The 17,237-nt window shown below is 47.7% G+C and overlaps 1 protein-coding gene across 3 annotated transcripts in view; it reads left to right on the top strand.

The window, feature by feature from the left end:
* PRKCA (protein kinase C alpha) overlaps window positions 1-17,237 on the top strand; it is a 656,418-nt gene that overhangs the window by 473,546 nt on the left and 165,635 nt on the right. For all 3 annotated transcript variants that reach the window (XM_063960833.1, XM_063960834.1, XM_063960835.1), the window contains 3 exons: window positions 8,485-8,628; window positions 9,464-9,637; window positions 9,791-9,882. In XM_063960833.1, the coding sequence (XP_063816903.1) occupies window positions 8,485-8,628; window positions 9,464-9,637; window positions 9,791-9,882 (410 nt within the window). The remainder of the gene's footprint in view (window positions 1-8,484; window positions 8,629-9,463; window positions 9,638-9,790; window positions 9,883-17,237) is intronic.

Here is a 17,237-nt window from a genome sequence, read left to right as displayed (position 1 = left end):
ACAAGTATTGCGCCGGGTCAAGGGACCCTCCGGCAATAGCTGTAGACGCTCTGGTAACACAGTGGGTGTACCAGTCAGTGTATGTGTTCCCTCCTCTGCCTCTCATACCCAAGGTACTGAGAATTATAAGATGGAGAGGAGTAAGCACTATATTCGGGCTCCGGATTGGCCAAGAAGGACTTGGTAACCGGAACTTCAAGAGATGCTCACGGAGGATCCGTGGCCTCTACCTCTAAGAAGGGACCTGCTCCAGCAAGGACCCTGTCTGTTCCAAGACTTACCGGTACTGCGTTTGACGGCATGGCGGTTGAACGCCAGATCCTGAAGGAGAAAGGCATTCCGGATGAAGTCATTCCTATCCTGATCAAAGCCAGGAAAGATATAACCGCAAAACATTATCACCGCATTTGGCGAAAATATGTTGCGTGGTGCGAGGCCAGTAAGGCCCCGACGGAGGAATTTTCAACTAGGTCGATTCCTACATTTCCTTCAAACAGGAGTGTCTATGGGCCTGAAATGGGGGTCCATTAAGGTTCAAATTTCGGCCCTGTCAATTTTCTTCCAAAAAGAACTAGCTTCAGTCCCTGAAGTTCAGACGTTTGTGAAAGGGGTACTGTATATACAGCCTCCTTTTGTGCCTCCAGTGGCACCTTGGGATCTAAATGTAGTTTTTGGGTTCCAAAAGTCACATTGGTTTGAACCACTTAAATATGTGGAGTTAAAATATCTCACATGGAAAGTGGTCATGCTGTTGGCCCTGGCCTGGGCCAGGTGCGTGTCAGAATTGGCGGCTTTATCCTGTAAAAGCCCTCATCTGATTTTCCATTCGGACAGGGCGGAATTGAGGACTTGTCCTCAGTTTCTCCCTAAGGTGGTTTTCAGCGTTTCACCTGAATCAACCTATTGTGGTGCCTGCGGCTACTAGTGACTTGGAGGACTCCAAGTTGCTAGACGTTGTCAGGGCCCTGGAAATATAGGTTTCCAGGACGGCTGGAGTCAGAAAATCTGACTCGTTGTTTATTCTGTATGCACCCAACAAGCTGGGTGCTCCTGCTTCTAAGCAGATTATTGCTCGTTGGATTTGTAGTACAATTCAGCTTGCACATTCTGTGGCAGGCCTGCCACAGACAAAATCTGTAAAAGCCCATTCCACAAGGAAGGTGGGCTCATCTTGGGCGGCTGCCCGAGGGGTCTCGGCTTTAAAACTTTGCCGAGCAGCTACTTGGTCAGGAGCAAATACGTTTGTAAAATTCTACAAATTTGATACCCTGGCTGAGGAGGACCTGGAGTTCTCTCATTTGGTGCTGCAGAGTCATCCGCACTCTCCCGCCCGTTTGGGAGCTTTGGTATAATCCCCATGGTCCTTACGGAGTCCCCAGCATCCACTTAGGACGTTAGAGAAAATAAGAATTTACTTACCGATAATTCTATTTCTCGTAGTCCGTAGTGGATGCTGGGCGCCCATCCCAAGTGCGGATTGTCTGCAATACTGGTACATAGTTATTGTTACCAAAAAAAAATCGGGTTATTGCTGTAGTGAGCCATCTTTTCTAGAGGCTCCTCTGTTATCATGCTGTTAACTGGGTTTAGATCACAATTTATATGGTGTGATTGGTGTGGCTGGTATGAGTCTTACCCGGGATTCAAAATCCTTCCTTATTGTGTACGCTCGTCCGGGCACAGTATCCTAACTGAGGCTTGGAGGAGGGTCATAGGGGGAGGAGCCAGTGCACACCAGGTAGTTCTAAAGCTTTACTTTTGTGCCCAGTCTCCTGCGGAGCCGCTATTTCCCCATGGTCCTTACGGAGTCCCCAGCATCCACTACGGACTACGAGAAATAGAATTATCGGTAAGTAAATTCTTATTATTGCACACCTGCCGACACACACATACTTACCTATGTTGACCCACCGACTGCCACGTCTCCTGATCCGACGATCCGGGGTACCTGTGAATCAAATTATACTCGCCTCAATCCAGTGTCCAGATATAAATCCTCGTACTTGGCAAAAAAAGAAAATGAACAGCCGAACCAGCGGACTGAAAGGGGTCCCATGTTTACTCATGAGACCCCTTTCCCCGAATGCCGGGACACCACGTGGCTCCTGTCACCGAGGTCCCTTCAGCCAATAAGGAAGCGCTACTTCGTTGCACTCACCTGATTGGCTGTATGCGCGTGTGACCTCAGACAGCGCATCGCAAAGCCTCTCCATTACTTTCAATGGTGGGAACTTTGCGGGTAGCGGTGGGGTTACCCGCGGTCAGCTGACGCAAAGTTCCCACCATTGAGTATAATGGAGAGGCTTTGCGAGGCGCTGTCTGACAGCTCAGACGTTCAGCCAATCAGCAGAGTGCCAGGACGTTGCGCTCGCTGATTGGCAGAAGGGACCTCGGTGACAGCAGTCACGTGGTGTCCCGGCATTCGGGGAAAGGGGTCTCATTTGTAAACATGGGACCCCTTTCAGTACGTTTGGTGCCGGTGTTCGGTTTGTTGTTTTGCCAAGTACGTGGATTATAATCTGGACCCTGGCTCAGGTGAGTATAATTATCTTTTATTTTCAGGTACCCGTGGATACTACTTGGAGAAGAGGACCGACTGCTTCGTGTCAACATAGGTAAGTATGTGTGTGTCGGCAGGTGTGCAATAAAGTTTTACTCTCAAGGTGTGTGTGTCCTGTTTTTATTTGGGTATTTTTTTTCCAGTAGTACTACAGGTACCAGCGGGCCCGTTTTTCTCCCGCATGCTGGTACTTGTGGTTCTCCAAGTACCAGCTTGCGGGGGAGGCTTGCTGGGACTTGTAGTACTACAGGAAAAAAACAATATTCTTTACATTTTCTCAAGGCTATCAGCCTCCCATCCGCAGCCCTTGGATGGGGGGGACAGCCTTGGGCTTCACCCCTGGCCCTTTGGTGGCTGGGGGGGGACCCCTTGATTGAAGGGGTCCCCACTCCCCCAGAGTACCCCGGCCTGGGGTGACTAGTTGGATATTTAATGCCACGGCCGCAGGGCGCTGTATAAAAGTGACCCCCGGCTGTGGCATTATCTGTCCAGCTAGTGGAGCCCGATGCTGGTGTAAAAAATACGGGGGACCCCTACTCTTTTTGTCCCCCGTATTTTTTGCACCAGGCGCAGAGCCCGGTGCTGGTTTTAAAAATACGGGGGATCCCCTGTCCATTTTTTCCCCGGATTTTTAGAACCAGGACCAGCTCGAAGAGCCCGAGGCTGGTTATGCTTTGGAGGAGGGGCCCCACGCCATTTTTTTTCGGGATTTTACCATTCCATTTAAAAATAAATAATAATAATATTTTTGAAAATATATAAATAATACTTGTGCCTCCCAAAAAGACAAACCAAGTACCTAATCCCTTCTAATATAAATAGATATGCTATTACCAATAAAAAAAAACACCAAAAAAACATGTTTTAAATTTTTTTTATTAGATTCACCCACCAAAGTGTGGCGGATTGAAAATGACGAATTTACTGTCTAAAAGCACTGTTGTCGAATTTCCAAACTTCAATTGAATATACTTTTGTCGAATTGCCGCATTTGTACCATTGCAGAAAAGTCGAATTTGACAAATGTCGAATTTCAAAAAGTCGAATTTTGAAAGTCCGTTTTTTTGACGGAAAGTACTGAATTGCATTGTCGATTTTTTTTTTTTTTTGGCGAAAAAGTCCAGTTTTTCGACAATTTCGGGAATTCGACCGCAATTGCATATACCCCTAAGTATCCACTGGGTTTCCTCAATGCTCTGTCCTTGGCCCATTCTATTTATTATACTTCACCAAAAAAATAAATAACCACATCATGCAGTAGATGATGCTGAGCTGGTTTTTGAAAGGACGCATATCTTATTTTTTAATACAGATTATTATACATGCCAAACATTTAGCATTTTTAGAGATTTAGCATAACTGGATGGATGGCTTGTATCTATAAGATATGGAGTGTAAATGTTGAGCATCCACTTATTTCATGCTTTGGCTGCTGCAAGGAACAATCCCAGAAATATGAAGGTGTTAACTCCATGGAGCTTGCCCTGGATTCTCTGGCCTAAGCATTTCATAATTGGAAAATGTTAGATTTCTGCCCACTGATCAGGCCTTCCACATTGATGTCTCCTCATCCATTGGACATCTGATATCAGAAAATCCGTATCTTGCTCTACTGAACAGCAGGATAAGTTGAATTATTTTTCCTTCCCAAATGTTTCTCCTAACTTTCTAAACAAACTTGTGCTTAACTCTGAATCATCAATAAACGTACAGGATAACTAAGACCAAGTGACATCCTACGGTTATCATTATTCTTTTACATTTTATTTCTGTTTGGAGAAGGTCAAACTACAGTGTTCTTCCTGGTTATTGCTGGTTCAGTCAGTGAATTAATTCATAATTCATACTAATATTGGTCGCAGAGCAGAGGTGGGGTTCAGGTTTAAGCATCACCAGGGAGGGTTAGGGTTAGGCTGTGTGGGGTCGGAGGGTTATGTTTAGGCTGTGGTAAGGGAGGATTTAGGTGGGGAGGGTTAGCCTACTTACTCAGGATTCTAACCATCGGGATGCCGCTGCTGGTGTGCATCCCAAATGCCACCATTTTAGCCCCAACCCCTAATGATTATCTTTTAAATCTAATCATCATGAACTTTGGTGGGTTTTTTGTTTTGTTTGTTTGTTTGTTTTTAAATCTACAGTACATACCAGATGCAACCATTTTTGAGTTGAGATCTGTTGTGGTATATTTATATAGGAGCAGTGGTGCAAGTAGAAAAAATGTCTTATAGGTACTCGGCGCGCGGGCCAAAAAAATGGGTGTGGCCAAATGCCACATGGGGCGTGGTCAATGAAAATGGGGGCGTGATACACATAATGGGGGGGAGGGACACATATGCCCCCACAGTGCCAGATACGCCCCCACCATGCCAGATATGCTCCTAGAGTGCCAGATGCACAAATGCCCCATGGTGCCAGATGCACAAATGCCCCATGGTGCCAGATGCACAAATGCCCCATGGTGCCAGATGCACAAATGCCCCATGGTGCCAGATGCACAAATGCCCCATGGTGCCAGATGCACAAATGCCACATGGTGCCAGATGCACAAATGCCCCACGGTGCCAGATGCACAAATGCCCCCACAGTGCCAGATGCACAAATGCCCCCATAGTGCCAGATACACACATGCCCCCATAGTGCCAGATACACACATGCCAGATATGCCCCCACAGTGCCAGATACACACATGCCAGATATGCCCCCACAGTGCCAGATACACACATGCCCCCACAGTGCCAGATACACATATGCCCCCACAGTGCCAGACATGCCCCCACAGTGCCAGATGTGCCCAAACACTCCAGATATGCCCCCACTTCATCAGATACACATGCCTCCAGAGCACCAGAAATGGCACTTCAGTGCCAGATATGCCCCCAGTACCAGATATGCCCTCACAGTGCCCGAAACACATGCCCCCAGAGTGCCAGATATTCCCACCAGAGTGCCAGATATGCCCCATCTTTGCCAGATATGCCCCTACTTTGCCAGATATGCCCCCCACATTGCCAGATACACATGCCCCCACAGTGTTAGCTATGCCCCCAGAGTGCCACATATGCCTCTTCAGTGCCAGATATGCCCCCACTTTGCCAGAAACACATGCCCCCACAGTGGCAGATATGCCCCTTCAGTGCCAGATATGCCCCCACTTTGCCAGATACACATGCCCCCACAGTGCCAGATATGCCCCCACAGTGCCAGATATGCCCCCACAGTGCCAGATATGCCCCCACTTGTCAGATACACATGTCGTGCCAGATATGCCCCCACTTTGCCAGCTACACATGCCCCCACAGTGCCAGATATGCCCCCACTCTGCCAGATACACATGCCCCCACTCTGCCAGATACACATGCCCCCACTCTGCCAGATACACATGCCCCCACTCTGCCAGATACACATGCCCCCACTCTGCCAGATACACATGTCGTGCCAGATATGCCCCCACTTTGCCAGCTACACATGCCCCCACAGTGCCAGATATGCCCCCACTCTACCAGATACACATGCCCCCACTCTGCCAGATACACATGCCCCCACTTTGCCAGATACATGCCCCCACAGTGCTAGATATGCCACCACAGTGCCAAATATGCCCATTCAGTGCCAGATATGCCCCCACTTGTCAGATACACATGTCGTGCCAGATATGCCCCCACTTTGCCAGCTACACATGCCCCCACAGTGCCAGATATGCCCCCACTCTGCCAGATACACATGCCCCCACTCTGCCAGATACACATGCCCCCACTCTGCCAGATACACATGCCCCCACTCTGCCAGATACACATGCCCCCACTTTGCCAGATACACATGCCCCCACTTTGCCAGATACATGCCCCCACAGTGCCAGATATGCCCCCACAGTGCCAAATATGCCCATTCAGTGCCAGATATGCCCCCACTTTGCCAGATACACATGCCCTCAGAGTGGCAGATATGCCCCAGCAGTGCAACTCACCGTTGCTGCTGCTGCCTGGGGCTGGCACCGTCGTCTTCTGCTGCTGCTGGGGAGAGGAGAGCAGAGAACGTGCCCCTCCTGCCCTCAGTCCGTTCCCCGCGTCTTCCTGTGGCGGCATCCTGTATATTAGATCTGGCGCCGGTCCGCAAGCCAATCAGGGCTCGCGGTCCGGCAGCGGCAGCTCCTGATTGGCTCCCAGTCCACGAGCTCTGATTGGCTCACTAAGTGGCGTTTCAGTGCACGCCGCAGCTGCCGGACTGTCTCAGGCAGGAGAGGAGAGGCACATGCTGCGCTCTCCTCTCTCTCTCTAACAATCTCTCCCTACAAGGCAGCCAAAGTGTGAGGTGGCAGTAATGGCGGGGGGGGGGGGGGGGTCACTGGTGCGCTGCAGTGTGTGTGGATGGCGGTACGGCATACATTACTCACTGCCAAATTCTTAAGAGTACGCCGTACCCGACCGTACCTGCACACTTGCACCACTGTATAGGAGCAAAATTGAGTTCCCTATTTATGCTGTAAAGTATCTGCCAGTAAACATGCACTATAGCACTCTTCCACCAGGTGGCAGCAGAAAGATATCAACTTACAATTCATTAAAATGATTCTACCAGATAGCTTCCAAGAAAAAGAAACTTTAATTACATTAACATAGCCATTGAATGAAAGAATGAAAATACTGTGACTTTGCACAGATGGTGGTGGTGAAGGGGGTGGGGGTGGGGGTGGGGGGGGGGTTCATTGGGATTTAAAGCTCCGATTCTCTTGTAGCCAAACCTATTTGGTTTTGCTCAATAAAAAAAAATTCCCTTTTGTGGACCCGGACTCTATTTTTGTGCAAATGGCAGAATTAAATGTTATGTGCCATGAGCCAAAAGGTGGTGCTGCAAAAAGGGTTCTTGTGTTCAGCAGTAAAGTTGTGCCATTAAAAGACAGTACCACATACATTAGTTTAGTAACACTAACAGACACACACACACACACACACAACACATACACAGCCAGCATCTGTTTACGGTTTACCTCTGGTGAGCCATGTATAGGGAAAATCAGTCCTAAGACCGAGAGATACACTAGAATACAGCTATATCTAAAATTGCTATTATAACATTGATCAAGACAATCACAACTTCCTGTGTCCTAATCATCATAATTTACAGTGTTACATTATGCTTCTGAATATGCTTGTCTGCTAATGCAGTTTCAGGGAATGTTATTTATATAATGAAGAAGTACAGTTATTACTTTTGCCTCAAATTACAAGCTTGTATTTCCCAAGGGCACAATTCAGCATTAAGTAACCAACACACTGGCGATCCACGCTTCTGCTCCGCCGTAACCTACATTTCTGAAATAATGAGGGATTTCCATAGCAATCCACGTCCACCAGGCATTAACGCTATCACTGCCTGCTGTTGCTGGATATTTTTATAACACTAGAGGGAGCTGTGTATTCTGAGAATTGTAGTAATTTTCCACCCCTCCTGTCACTGCTACAATTACCAGCTTACACACTAACCTCAGGCAGTAAAATGGTTGAGTAATGTCCACAGGGGAGTGCAGCTTGTGATTTAAACACTAAATTAACAACTTTTCAGTAAGGTCAACATTAAGAAACAGAGCACTTACTTGCTGACAAACTGCATATGTATGGAAGGGGTTCCACCGTGCATGTCCTCTGTATTCAGAGGAGGAAACGTAAATGCATAATAAAAACTTTACATGTTTTCTGCACTAATTACCATACTGAGGTTTGGCTTTGAGTTCTGGTTTGCAGTGTCTTTGTTCAGGTCAGCAGCAGTTTGTAGTGGAGTTGTTTTGACAATAGTGTAAAGCTTCAAGTGAGGTCTCGCACTCAGTGACCCATCACAATAGACTGCACTTTGCACATAGCTAGTAATAGATTAGTCTTGCAACAATAATAATTATAATTTTTAAACTGAAGTATTGCTTATCTTTACAGAAAGCCAAACTGGGCCCAGCTGGTGGTAAGGTGATCAGCCCTGCAGACGACCGGAGAGCCTACGTACCATCTAACAACATAGACAGTGTCAAATTAACAGATTTCATCTTCCTCATGGTTTTAGGGAAAGGCAGCTTTGGAAAGGTACTTGACTCCAAAACATTAAAGTGGTTATATTGTGAGCATGTAGGTCTGTGTTAGATGGAGTTTGGTGTTGGGAAGTCCTAATAAGGGATGGGTGCTTTGAACTCATTCTGTGGGGTGGATATGTTCTTTAAAGTATTGTTGGGATGGAAGGAGACAAAAATGTGCTTTGAAGTCTAGTTAGGGGTGCCGGGAAGTAATGCTAAGGCAAGGGTGGTGCTAGCATCATAGAGGTCTAGTGTTCTGAAGTGATGTTAGGGGTATGGTGCTTTGACATTACATTAGGGGAGAGGGGACTGTTGGGCTATCATGTTATTGTGGAGGTGTGTTGGGTTGTCAGGTTAAGGAGGGTGCATGACTGGCAATGGTAGAATGATGGAGGGTGCCATACAGACAAGGAAGGTTATTGTGAATGGCATTAGGCAATTTTGAAAGGAGTATATGGCAGGGCTGGATGAAACCTGTGACCGTAATGAGCAGTGTATCAGGTAGAGTACCAGATCAGATGTCTTGGAAAGATTGAGTGCCTGGAAATGCTGGAACGGGTTAAAGGGGGTTGTCTTATGTGAAAGGTGTACAGGAGTCTGGCTCTTAGGGAAAATAGGTGATTGTTTTTGAAAGTTGAAAAGGAATGGTGTTTGTTTTAGGCAGCTTTTCAAAGGATTGAGTGTTTATGGTAGTTGTGAATAAGGGGTAGTGTTGCAGGCATTTCACCATAGGCAAGGGGATTTCAGGCACATGTGATTAGGAGGTATGGTTTCCTGCAATGATGAGCTCATGCTTTCTGGACACATTTAGAGCCAATAATTATTAAACTTCATATGTGACATTTTAGGTGATGTTAGCAGAAAGAAAAGTGACGGATGAACTTTATGCCATCAAAATTCTAAAGAAGGATGTGGTCATCCAAGATGATGATGTAGAATGCACTATGGTGGAGAAGAGGGTGCTAGCTCTTTCGGAAAAGCCTCCATTCCTGACTCAGCTGCACTCCTGCTTCCAAACTGTGGTAAGAAGCCTTATATCTGTATGTTTCCGTAAGAACGTTTTGAGTTTTGTTTGTCCTAGTCTAATAGGAATGTGTGTGAAGAGGATTTGAATGTTGGGATACAAAAGGGAAAATTTCAAAGCAATTTTCTTGATTCTTCATTCTTGGTCCTAGGATCGCCTGTATTTTGTCATGGAGTATGTAAATGGAGGAGATCTAATGTATCACATCCAGCAAGTGGGGAAATTCAAAGAACCTCAAGCAGTGTAAGTCTATTCCTATCTCCTGTGAGGTTTTGCCAGTCTGTCTGCCTTCTTTGGAGTTTTGTGTGTTTGCTTATGACCTGTGAGACTTTGTCAGTGTATTTCTGCTGCAGGGTATCTTGATCCGAGGCACCAACAGGCTCAAAGCTTTGACTGTTCCCAAGATGCACAGCGCCACCTCTTCTATAACCCCGCCTCCGCGCACAGGAGCTCAGTTTGTAAGTTGGGGCCATGCAGTTAGCAGGCACTTAACAGGAGGGCTGCCTTAAGCAGCCTATTGAAGCTTTATTTGGAAGAAAAGACAGAAGATTCTTCTACAGGACTTCAGGGCTGCAGCAGGTAAAGTCTCTTAGACTTTTCTGACTGCAGCTCCATCACCCCCAGCGGCGCTGTATACTCCTGCGCCCTGGTTACCGGGTCACTGCAGTGGAGGCTCCGGTTCCTTCCACACTTCAGTCACACACACACCGCTGTCCTCCCGGATCGTGGGGCCGCAGGAATGGGGGAGGTAAGGGGTCTATATGGAGAGTATAAATGGAAGAGGAGTGATCAAAGGCGACAGAATAGAAGGCAATGTGAATGCAAATGAGGAAATTAATGTAAAAAAATCAATAAAAAAATTAGATAAATAAAATGATTTTTACAATACGGTGAGTATTCCAGAGAGAGTCCTCAGGCCATAAATTTTTTTGTAGTCCAAATGTCCACAGCAAATATGTAAAAAATGAAACATAAAATCCAATGTGTAATAATATCTGAACAAGTCTATTTAGTGGTGTCCAGAAATGGAACCCTGGTGTATGGATAAACTTGATAGAAGAAAGGATAGGGTCTCACCACCAATCCAAATACAGAATAAGGCGTACCGAAACTCACATAGCAAGAAATTAGGGAATTACATATAAAGGTATCTTTTTGTGGAAATGTCACAATTATTCGTATAGGTACAGCGTACACCACTCACGTGTCAGATGTGATCTTTCTGCATATAAAGGTACCTTTAAATAAGCAGCCAATTCAGTTGATTGAAGAATAAAAATTGTTCATTTTAATTAATAAAATTTGAAAAATAAAATACAATAAGCAAGATGGTCAGGCGTGACACTGCAGGGTGCCTAACAGGGCATGGGGAGAAGATGAAACAAAAACTCCAAGACAAGTGGGAAGTCCGGAATACCCACTGTATACAGAACCTTGGTGTACCTTATCAGTGAGACGGATGACATAAACTTGCATAAAAAGAACAAAGGTACAATCTCAGCTTGCAGGAACGGGGGAGGTAAGGGGTCTCTCTGGCTGCACGTCCAAGGCTGCGGCCTTGGGAGGCTGGCGTGGACACTATTATTGGGCAGCCGCTCCACTAGCCACCAGGGACAAATGTAAATAATCCCGCTTTTCAATGCCAGCAGCGCCCGGTGGGGATGCCAGCAGGGGGAGCAGGTCTGACCCAGGTCGCCATTTCTGCAAATGTTACCGCACTGGAGCTGCATTTCTCTCCCTCACAGACAGAGCTGAACTGTTCCTGGGAATGCTGGGGCAAATCCTCCTCTGTAGAGCCGCCTGATAGCCAGTGCTGTGCTTCATACAGGACACTAAAGTATTCTACCTGTCACTGGGACAGTGTTAGTTAAGAAAGAGTGCATACATTCAGGGTTTTGTGGTACAAACACCCTGTGATATACATACAGTATCTACTGTGCTTTGTTATATCTATTGTCGACACATATAGCCATACTGAGTATTACTTTGTATTGCTAGTCCAGTGCAGTTTTATGGTGCATAATTTCTGCATGGTACGCTTGTGACTATATATGTGTGTGTGCATGTAGCTGCTGCAAGGCTGCCTTATTAAAGGGTATTTCACTCAGTGGGCCTATATTGCTATGCCTGTGGGGGCTAAGTGTATCAGGTTTCTTTCTGTATAATATAGGATTGTATCACAATGTATACTTGCTGTGTATTTTTACTTGTGATTTATAGTCACCATATAGATATATATCTCTTGAACTCCCGGTTTGTGCTATCATAGTCACACTTCACTGGGTGTTCTTGCTAGGTATATCGCTGCTAAACCTTGTACCAAGTTGCCCGATATTGTGCACATTAGAATGTCAGATACACGTGGCAACAACGCTGGGGCTTCTCCCACATTGCGTGTTAGTGAGACCGCAGACGTGATGGAGGAGACTATGGCAGCTGAGAGTTCAGGTTCAGGGGGTTCTTTACCCCCCAGTGGGTCTGTAGCACCTAGGGCATCACAGGACCCACCTTGGGCTACATTTTACATGCTGTTAAACACGCTTGTAACTAAATTGGCGCCCCCTGTGGGACCACCTGTGCCAATGCAGCAGTTTATGGTCCCTGCTATTAATCCGCCATGGGCAAATCAAATCTCCACTCAGTTACAGCATTTGAACCGGTGATTGCCCAAATCTAAGTGTCACTCTCGCCCGCCTAAGACGAAGTCGTCTTCTAAGCGGGCCATTACCACCTCCCAATCCACTGCTATCCCAGACACGTCCTCTGAGGAGGATGGTGCATATACTGATCCCACAGACACTGACTTAGATGTTTCTGATGGGGAGGGGAAATCAATGGTGGATGTCCCAGATTTGATTGAGGCAATTAGGCTCATTCTTCAGGTGTCTGATGATCCTGAGGCTGTCTCTAGAAAATCGGATAGGTTTAAATGTAAGAAGGTGGTTAAACAAGTTTTACCTCATTCTGAACACCTGGTTGACATACGACAGGAATCCTGGGAAAATCCTGGGACAAAATTCACACCGAATAAGAGACTGTTGGCTTGCTATCATCTCTCTGCGGAGGTATGTAAAAATTGGGAAACTCCTCCGCCCGTTGATTCTCATGTGGCGCACATGGTAGTTTCCTCTGCTCTGCCAGTAATTACCGTCACCCCTCTGAAGGAACCGACGGATAGACGTGTGGAGGGTTGTTTAAAAGCGATTTACACCCTAACGGAGGCTGTGCATAGGCCAACCATTGCAGCGACATGGGCTGCTGAAGCTGTTGAGGCGTGGGCTCAGGAACTTGAGGCGGAACTGCCTTCCAACGCATCTGAGCATGCTCGACAATGTCTCTCCTATATTACCACGGCTTCTCTGTACCTTTAAGGAGGCGGCCTCCGATGCCGGGGTGTTGGCGGCCCAGGCTGCTACTACGTCTGTAGACCAGACATATCCTTTGGTTGAGATCCTGGTCGGTGGATATGGATTCCAAGAAAACCCTGGAGGTGCTTCCTTTCAAGGGAGACATTCTCTTTGGAGAAGATCTCAATAAGATTGTGGCTGATCTGGCTACTGCTAAAACAGCTTTCCTACCTAGTATGGCTCCTTCCACGCAGAAGGCTAAAAGTACTTTCCCTCCAGGTAAAGCAAAAGGTCAGGCGTATCGAAAGCAAGTTCATGCTTTCAGACCTGCCAAGCCCAGACCTAAGCGAGCCTGGGCTGCCCGTCAGCCTGCTTCCAAAACTGACAAGCCTGCTGCATGACGGGGCGGGCCTCCCTCTGGGGGATCCCAGGGTGGAGGTCCTATTTCTAGGTTTTGCCCAGGAATGGTTGAAGACCACTTCAGATACCTGGGTAAGGGAAGTCGTCGCTCGAGGTTACGCCGTACCCTTCAAGAATCGTCCCCCTCATCGATTTTGCCTGACAGATGTGCCTCTGGATCTGGCAAAACCAAACACTTTGCACTCGGTGGTACATTCCCTCCTGACCACAGGAGTTGGTGGTACAGGTGCCTCTGGCTCAGAGAGACAAGGGGTACTATTCACTGCTGTTCCTAGTCCCGAAACCGAATGGGTCCTCGCGGCCCATTCTCAATCTGAAGTCTTTGAACAAGCATGTGCGGGTCTCCAAGTTCCATATGGAAACTCTGCGCTCTATTGTTCTGGCCATGGAGCCTGGGGACTTTATGGTCTCCCTGGACATACAGGATGCCTACCTGCATATTCTTATTGCGGTGTCTCATCAGCAGTACCTGAGGTTTGCGGTGGGCAACCTCCATTACCAATTTTGGGCGTTACCCTTTGGTTTGACAACGACTCCCCGAGTTTTCACCAAAGTTATGGCGGTCATGACGGCTACACTCCGCCGTCAAGGCGAATTCCCCATAACTTCTCCTGTGTCATTTTGATATGACGGTCCAGTGCATGAAAGCCCACGGGTGGCTGATCAACTGGAAGAAATCCTCCCTGGTTCCTGCTCGGAGCATGGTACACCTGGGGAGCGTTATTGGACACTCACAACCAGCGGTTATTCCTGTCTCAGGAGAAAGTCCTGAAACTTCAGGACAGGATTCGATGCTTCATATCTCATCCGCAAGTGTCGATTCATTCGGCAATGCAAGTGCTAGGTCTCATGGTGTCGGCTTTCGACATGGAGGAGTATGCTCAATTCCATTCTCGCCCTCTGCAGAAGTTGAGTCTGTCCAAGTGGGATGGCCTGCCTCACCGGATCAGATCTCACATGATCTCCTTGTCTCCGGAGGTCCGCCTGTCACTGAGCTGGTGGCTTCAGGACCAACGATTGAGCAGAGGCCGTCCCTTCTGGATATCCATCTGGGTCCTGCTGACGACGGATGCCAGTCTGAGAGGTTGGGGTGCGGTGTTGGAACAACACTCTATCTAGGGTCGGTGGACCGAGGAGGAGTCACTACTCCCGATAAACATTCTGGAATTGCGGGCAGTGTTCAATGCGTTGACAATGGCCCAGCATCTGATACAGAACAGACCTGTTCAAGTACAGTCGGACAACGCCACCACGGTGGCGTATATCAATCATCAAGGCGGCACTCGAAGCCGCATGGCAATAAGGAAAGTATCATGGATTCTTCAGTGGGCAGAACGCTATCTGCCGGCCATATCCGCAGTGTTCATTCCGGGCGTTCTGAACTGGGAAGCGGACTATCTCAGTCGTCATGACATACACGCCGGAGAGTGGAGCCTCCATCCGGAGGTGTTTCAACTTCTCGTGGGGCCTTCCAGATGTGGATCTGATGGCGTCTTGACACAATCACAAGGTTCCAGTCTTCGGAGCAAGGACAAGGGATCCTCAAGCAGCTTTCGTGGACGCTCTGGCAATTCCATGGATCTTTCGGCTGCCGTATGTGTTCCCTCCGGTGTCACTCCTGCCCAGAGTAATACGGAAGTTCAAGCAAGATGGAGGAAACCTGCTTCTGGTAGCTCCAGCGTGGCCCATGCGGCACTGGTTCTCTGATCTACAGGGCCTCTCGTTGGATCGTCCCTTTCTACTTCCACAACGACCAGACCTCCTTGTTCAGGGCCCTTGTGTTTACCAGGATTTGGCCCATCTGGCTTTAACGGCATGGCTCTTGAAGCTTCCGTCCTGAGGGCCAAGGGTTTTTCTGAGGCAGTCGTTCAAACTATGTTGAAGGCCCGTAAGCCGACTTCTGCTCGGATTTACCATAGGGTCTGGAATGCTTACTTTACTTGGTGTGCATCTCACAATCATGACGTTTGCAAGTTTAGTACGGCCAAACTATTGGCCTTTCTACAACAGGGCCTGGATTTAGGCCTGCGTCTGGCCTCCCTCAAGGTTCACATCTCGGCCTTGTCGGTTTGGTTTCAGAGAAATATTGCTACCCTACCTGATGTCCATACATTCACTCAGGGTGTGTTGTGAATTCAGCCTCCTTATGTGCCACCTGTGACCCCTTGGGATCTGTTGGTGGTTTTGGAGGCCTTACAAGAGTCTCCGTTTGAGCCTCTTACCACTGCTGACCTTAAGTGGCTTTCCCTTCAGGTGTTATTCTTGCTGGCTATTGCTTCAGCTAGAAGGGTCTCGGACTTAGGGAGACTTATAGGATAAGGAACCCATCTGATTTTTCACCATGACCGGGCGGTTCTTAGAACACGGCCAGGTTATTTACCCAAGGTGGTATCTTCCTTCCACCTTAACCAGGAGATTGTGGTTTCGGCCTTTCATTCTCCTGAGTTATCTGCCAAAGAGCGGTATTTGGATGTAGTACGGGCTCTCCGTATCTATGTGAAGAGAACTTCCTTTGTTAGGAATTCAGATTCTCTTTTTGTGTTGTTTGGTTTTCACAAACGTGGCTGGCCTGCTTCCAAGCAGGCTCTGGCCAGATGCATTAGAATGGTGATTGCACATGCTTATGTACAGGCTTGATGTCCGTTTCCTGCTATCATCAATGCCCATTCTTCTCGGTCGGTAGGACCAACTTGGGCGACCCACCGTGGTGCGACCCTTGATCAATTGTGCAAGGCGTTCTACGTGGTCCTCGGGGAACACGTTCATTAGGTTCTATGCCTTCGATACTTCCGCCTCCCAGGATGCTTCCTTTGGACGCCGGGTTCTTGTGCCCGCTACAGTGCGTCTACTCCCAAAAGGAACTGCTTTAGGACATCCCTGATGTGAATCCTTGTGGAGCCCAGTGTACCCCGCAGCAGAAAACGAGATTTATGGTAAGAACTTACCTTTGTTAAATCTCTTTCTGCGAGGTACACTGGGCTCCACAAGGCGCCCACCCTGACGCACGTAGCTTCTTTGGGTTGGTATGGCATAGCCGCTGACACCCTCTCCTGTGGTGAGTGTGCGGTGTAATTGGCTATGAGCGATTGTCGTCTCTGGTACCTGCTACTGCATTGGGCTGATTAATGAAACTGAGCTCCTGTGCACGGAGGCGGGGTTATAGAGGAGGCGGCGCTGTGCATCTTGGGAACAGTCAAAGCTTTGAGCCTGTTGTTGCCTCGGATCAAGATCCTACTCTACACCCTGATGTGAATCCTTGTGGAGCCCAGTGTACCGCGCAGAAAGAGATTTAACAACGGTAAGTTCTTACCATAAATCTCGTTTTTCCTGCTTCCTGTGATCATTAGTGATATTTTGAAATAGCTGTTACATTGCGTATCAAAAATGCTTAACAAATTTGCAAAGTGTTCTGTTGTACTACAAAATACAGTGTTGTCCACCTAATATAGAGAAGATTACTACTTATCTGGTCATCTCCATGGAGTGCTGTGCGAAGTTTATGTCCGGAGTAGTCCTGCACCAGAATCCTGGAATTTGCAGTAATGTTGTCAAGGAAGAGGAGTTGGGTACTGGTTGTGTATTTTGTAGCCTGCTAGGGTGAGAGATTGGGAGGAATTTGTGTATGTAAATGTATACGGAATACATACTATTTAACAGCGGGTGGGATGCCGGCTGTCAAGATCCCGACAGCAGCATCCCGCCCGCCAGAATGCACACTGTGGGCTCAGTGGCCCGCTGCGCTCGCCACAGGTTCTAGTCTCACTCTATGGGTGTCGTGGACATCAACGAGTGGGAATAGCCCCTGTGCTCCAGAATTCCGGCTATCTGCAT

This window comes from Pseudophryne corroboree, chromosome 3 (assembly GCF_028390025.1).
Source record: "Pseudophryne corroboree isolate aPseCor3 chromosome 3, aPseCor3.hap2, whole genome shotgun sequence".
NCBI lineage: Eukaryota > Metazoa > Chordata > Amphibia > Anura > Myobatrachidae > Pseudophryne > Pseudophryne corroboree.
Note: the sequence above shows the minus strand (reverse complement) of the source record. Positions and strands in the feature narration are given on the sequence as shown.